Source organism: Cicer arietinum, chromosome 1, assembly GCF_000331145.2.
Source record: "Cicer arietinum cultivar CDC Frontier isolate Library 1 chromosome 1, Cicar.CDCFrontier_v2.0, whole genome shotgun sequence".
NCBI lineage: Eukaryota > Viridiplantae > Streptophyta > Magnoliopsida > Fabales > Fabaceae > Cicer > Cicer arietinum.
The window spans coordinates 19,061,305-19,065,342 of record NC_021160.2 but is presented as its reverse complement, the minus strand read 5'-3'; the positions used below and the strand labels follow the sequence as shown (position 1 = coordinate 19,065,342).

General features: G+C 31.3%; 1 protein-coding gene across 1 annotated transcript in view; it reads left to right on the top strand.

Moving 5' to 3' along the window:
- The first annotated feature begins 913 nt into the window (after positions 1-913).
- The window catches only part of LOC101502597 (probable sugar phosphate/phosphate translocator At3g17430), an 8,847-nt gene continuing 5,722 nt past the window's right edge, over positions 914-4,038 (top strand). The window contains exons 1-2 of the mRNA XM_004488139.4: positions 914-1,281; positions 1,397-1,504. Of these exons, the coding sequence (XP_004488196.1) occupies positions 1,198-1,281; positions 1,397-1,504 (192 nt within the window). The 5' untranslated portion in view covers positions 914-1,197. The remainder of the gene's footprint in view (positions 1,282-1,396; positions 1,505-4,038) is intronic.

Sequence of the window (4,038 nt, the reverse complement as noted above, 5' to 3'; positions counted from 1 at the left end):
ATTTTTGTATTTTTTTTTGCGTAAATTGTTGTAGTTATAACATATGAATTTAGGACAATCTTTTGTTGGAATGAAACTGTTCGTTTTTGGTGAATTATATGATATCATAGGATATACGAATAGTTTAGTATTTAATGTAAAATTTATAAATCGACTTAAACATGTATAGTATTTGAATAGGAAAATTTAATAAAAAAATTGGTCTACATTCTAATGATATTGATATGAAATCAATATAAAATGATCAAATATTTAATTAATATATCACATCATAGTTTATAATAATAAAAATTTAAATATAGATTTTCCCATTACTATATACAATTTGAATAATGTATTTATCAATTTATAAAATTCAAATGTTAATTTAACCACGTTTATAATTAGAATGACTAAGAACATATTTGATTTTTTATTTTTCAAACTAAACGTAATTTTGAAATGACAAATGTGTTTTAACTTTTTATTTAGGTTACACTAAAATTACATTGACAAACTTAATTTTACCTCAAAACTACATTAGTAAAATTTTTATCACCCACGATACTTTTACATTTTTCATTTAAATGATTTGTTCTCAATTTATCTTATAGTACACATTACAATAACAAATAAAACTTTGAAAATTATATATCTTTTTAGTAAATGCAAAACTAAGATGCCTTTTCAGTTTATAAATTATTCACACAGGCCACATCGCTTGATAACCGATGTTACAAATAATTTATAAACTACTTCCACGTCCCTTTAGTGATAAAGACACATTTTTCCATAGGATAAAATTATGAAAACTCCCTACGTTTAGAAAGAAAAAAACTTATTTTTAAGTAAAAATATATTTGCAAAATGTGATTCTTTTCAAAGAGGATTTGGCGTGAGGAAATTAAAGATAGAGAAATAACACGGGACCCCCATAGACGACGGTACAAAGAAGGTCACCATTAATAAGGCGTTGTAAAGTATACGCTCTTTCTCTCTCATCATTTTCTCTCTCTTTCGTTCCCAGATTCATAAGTCAATTGCAAAGTTACTAGCAATTACCACTTTGTTGGGTACCTCCTCAGATTTCGGGGGTACCCTATCTCATAGATCTCTCTCGCATTGCAAACTTTGCCTTGTTAACAACATATATGTTATAGCTACTAGTTGAACCTCAACACTTTCTTCTCATTTCTTTTCTTCATAAACTTAAACAACATGATGAACAAAACACTTGTTCTCACTTATGTTTACTTGTTCATCTACATCTTGCTTTCTTCTGGTGTCATATTGTACAACAAGGTAACCTTTTTTTTTTACTTCATTCTCTCTTTTATTGGATTTGAGTTGTTCTTTTATTATTAGTTGGAATAATGGTTAATCAATCAATGTTTTTGTTTTTTGTGTTTTTGAACAGTGGGTTTTGTCTCCAAAATATTTCAATTTTCCCCTTCCTATAACGCTTACTATGATTCATATGGGATTTTCTGGTGCTGTTGCTTTTTTCCTTGTTCGTGTCCTTAAGGTATGTTCCATTCAGTTCTAAGGAAAATGCTATTTATTTATTTTTTGTTAATATTTGCTTTATGTGGATTTATGGACTGACTTAGACTTAGGTCCACTTTGATTTAGCTTTTAAATACTGGTTGCGGTAATGGTTGTAATTGTGTAACACTATCCTTAATACCTCGGGGAATTGCGGTCAAATTGTGAAGAATCCATGGATCAAGAGGGGGAAGATCATATTCATATGAGAGAAAGAGAGCATAGGAATACTCATGTGGTAAAATATTGAATTCTATTGAAAAAGATAAGAAATTATACATTGATATTTCTATTTATAGTAGTTAGTTAGGAGCACTTAACCTTTTAACTAATTTCTATAATTAACACCTAAATAAGTGTAACTAACTCTATCTATAATCAATTAATTATTCCTAACCAATTATAAACTAATATTTCTAACACAAATACACCCTATGTTTCCTTAATTGTGGCGGTGTTGCAATTTCAGCAACATAAAAATCTGTTATGTCGTGATCAAGATCGCAGTCACATATCTTTATTTATAACCCTGCTTATGGGTAGTTTATATTTCATGTAAAAAATTCTTATATGTTTCTTTTGGCAACAGTGGTGTTTCTTTGATTTGTAAAATGAGGTGCTTTGCTGGGTTGATTTGTAAATGTGGGATCTTTTTCGATTCGTTTTCATTTGAATCGTGTGTATTGTATCCTGATTTCTCTGTTGGATTGCAAGGATATGTGCTTGTATATTGGACGTTTCATGGCTATACAGAGATGAGAGAAATGAGAAGCTAGGCTGTTTAAAAATGTTTGTTTTTATATTGAGATCAGTAGATAAGGACATTGATCACTACTTTCCATTGCTTTTTTCCCTTCATGATATAGTTTTTTGCTAAAATGAAGTAACATAAGCTAGATGCAGAGATGTAATTATTTAATAGTAGTCATGGTTGTCAAACTCTATGAGATAACTTATAGAAATGTGTTAGTTTATGATTCTAGGTATCAAAATCAAGTTTACTTGCTTACAAAATTGTTTGTGTTTACTCAGAAAGACTAGAATATAATAACTGTATTTGAGCAGTATAACTTAATTTTCGTCTGACATGCCTAAAATGACAATGGTTCAGTTTTTTATGAGAATCCATAACGCAACAACTGAAATGGAAGTGAACGATGTTGTATTGTGTCTTAACTGCATAGCTTTCAACATAAATGAAGCCGCAAACAACGAAACCCGAACAAACCCATTGTTGCAACTTGCAAGTTTGCAATGAACCTAGCTTTCATGCCATTGTTATGCTCTTTTTGTGCGCTGAGTTGTGAACCTCGCTTGTGATTTTTGAATTTATTCATCAAATATGAATTGTGAGATTATGTTTGTGTATTGTGGTCTAGTCTATGGAAGTTTTGGTGAAAGAGAAAGAAAGTTTGAGAGAGATTCTGAAGAACTATCTTTGTATTATGACTAACTCGCTAACCAATAGATGAGTTATACAAGAATCTATAGAGCAGAGGATAGTTGGCACAGAAACAGAAAATAGCTGCCAATAATGTTCTAGAACCTTATTAACTAATTACAACACAGGCTACAACCGGTATTTTGAATAGGGTGGATTACTGAGGGTGCCTTCGTTGAACACAAAGTTTGCCTTCTTTGACTACATGAGTATGGTATCTTTAGAAACAATAATGCAGATGTGATACTTTATGCACTTGTATCCTTAATGGAGTAAGGAATAGCCAAGAAAAATGAAGTTCTGAATGTGGTAGTTTGAAATGTAGGGTCTAAGAAAGGGGTATTAGGCACAACTAGGAGTGAAAATCGGCCAGGTCGACCGACAGGGGCCTATTATGGCCTAGCCTACGATAGGCTCAAGTTAGGTTAAAGCATTGAAAGAACCTTTTAGGCCTACTTATTAAATATAAATAAATTTTTTATTACTACTATTATTATTATAATATTAAGTTTTGCTATTTGTGTTAAATCATAAATTTGTTAACATTTTTTGTAACTTAAACGTACTGGTCTACATTAATGTTTGAAATATTTAAAGGTATTATTTAAAAATAGAATTGAAATGTGATGTAATATAATGTTAGATACTCTAAAAGTTCATGTTAGATATCACAATAGAATTTAAGCTCGTTGTCATGTTAACTTGTTCGTTTATTTACAAAATTCTAGCGGTGAGTGGTGTAGATTTCCATAAAATAATAGTGAAGTGAGCTTTTAAACAGGCTTTGAAAAAGGTCAGACAAAGCCTTGAAATTGGGCCTTTGATAGGTAATAGGTCAGACTTGGGCCTAACATTTTCAATGTAGGTCAGGCTCAGGTTTTGTAAAGTCTAGCTCGACCTATCCTATTTCTACCCCTAAGCACAACCAAAGGTGGCTACGGTGGGCCTGCTGGGCCAACTCGTTTAACCTGTTATTTTAGGCAGGGAAAGTTAAGGTTTTGAACCCTACTGCTCAAATTGGCCCGTCTCTCTTAACTCGCTAAAAAATCGGGAGAAATGTACCATGCACCCCC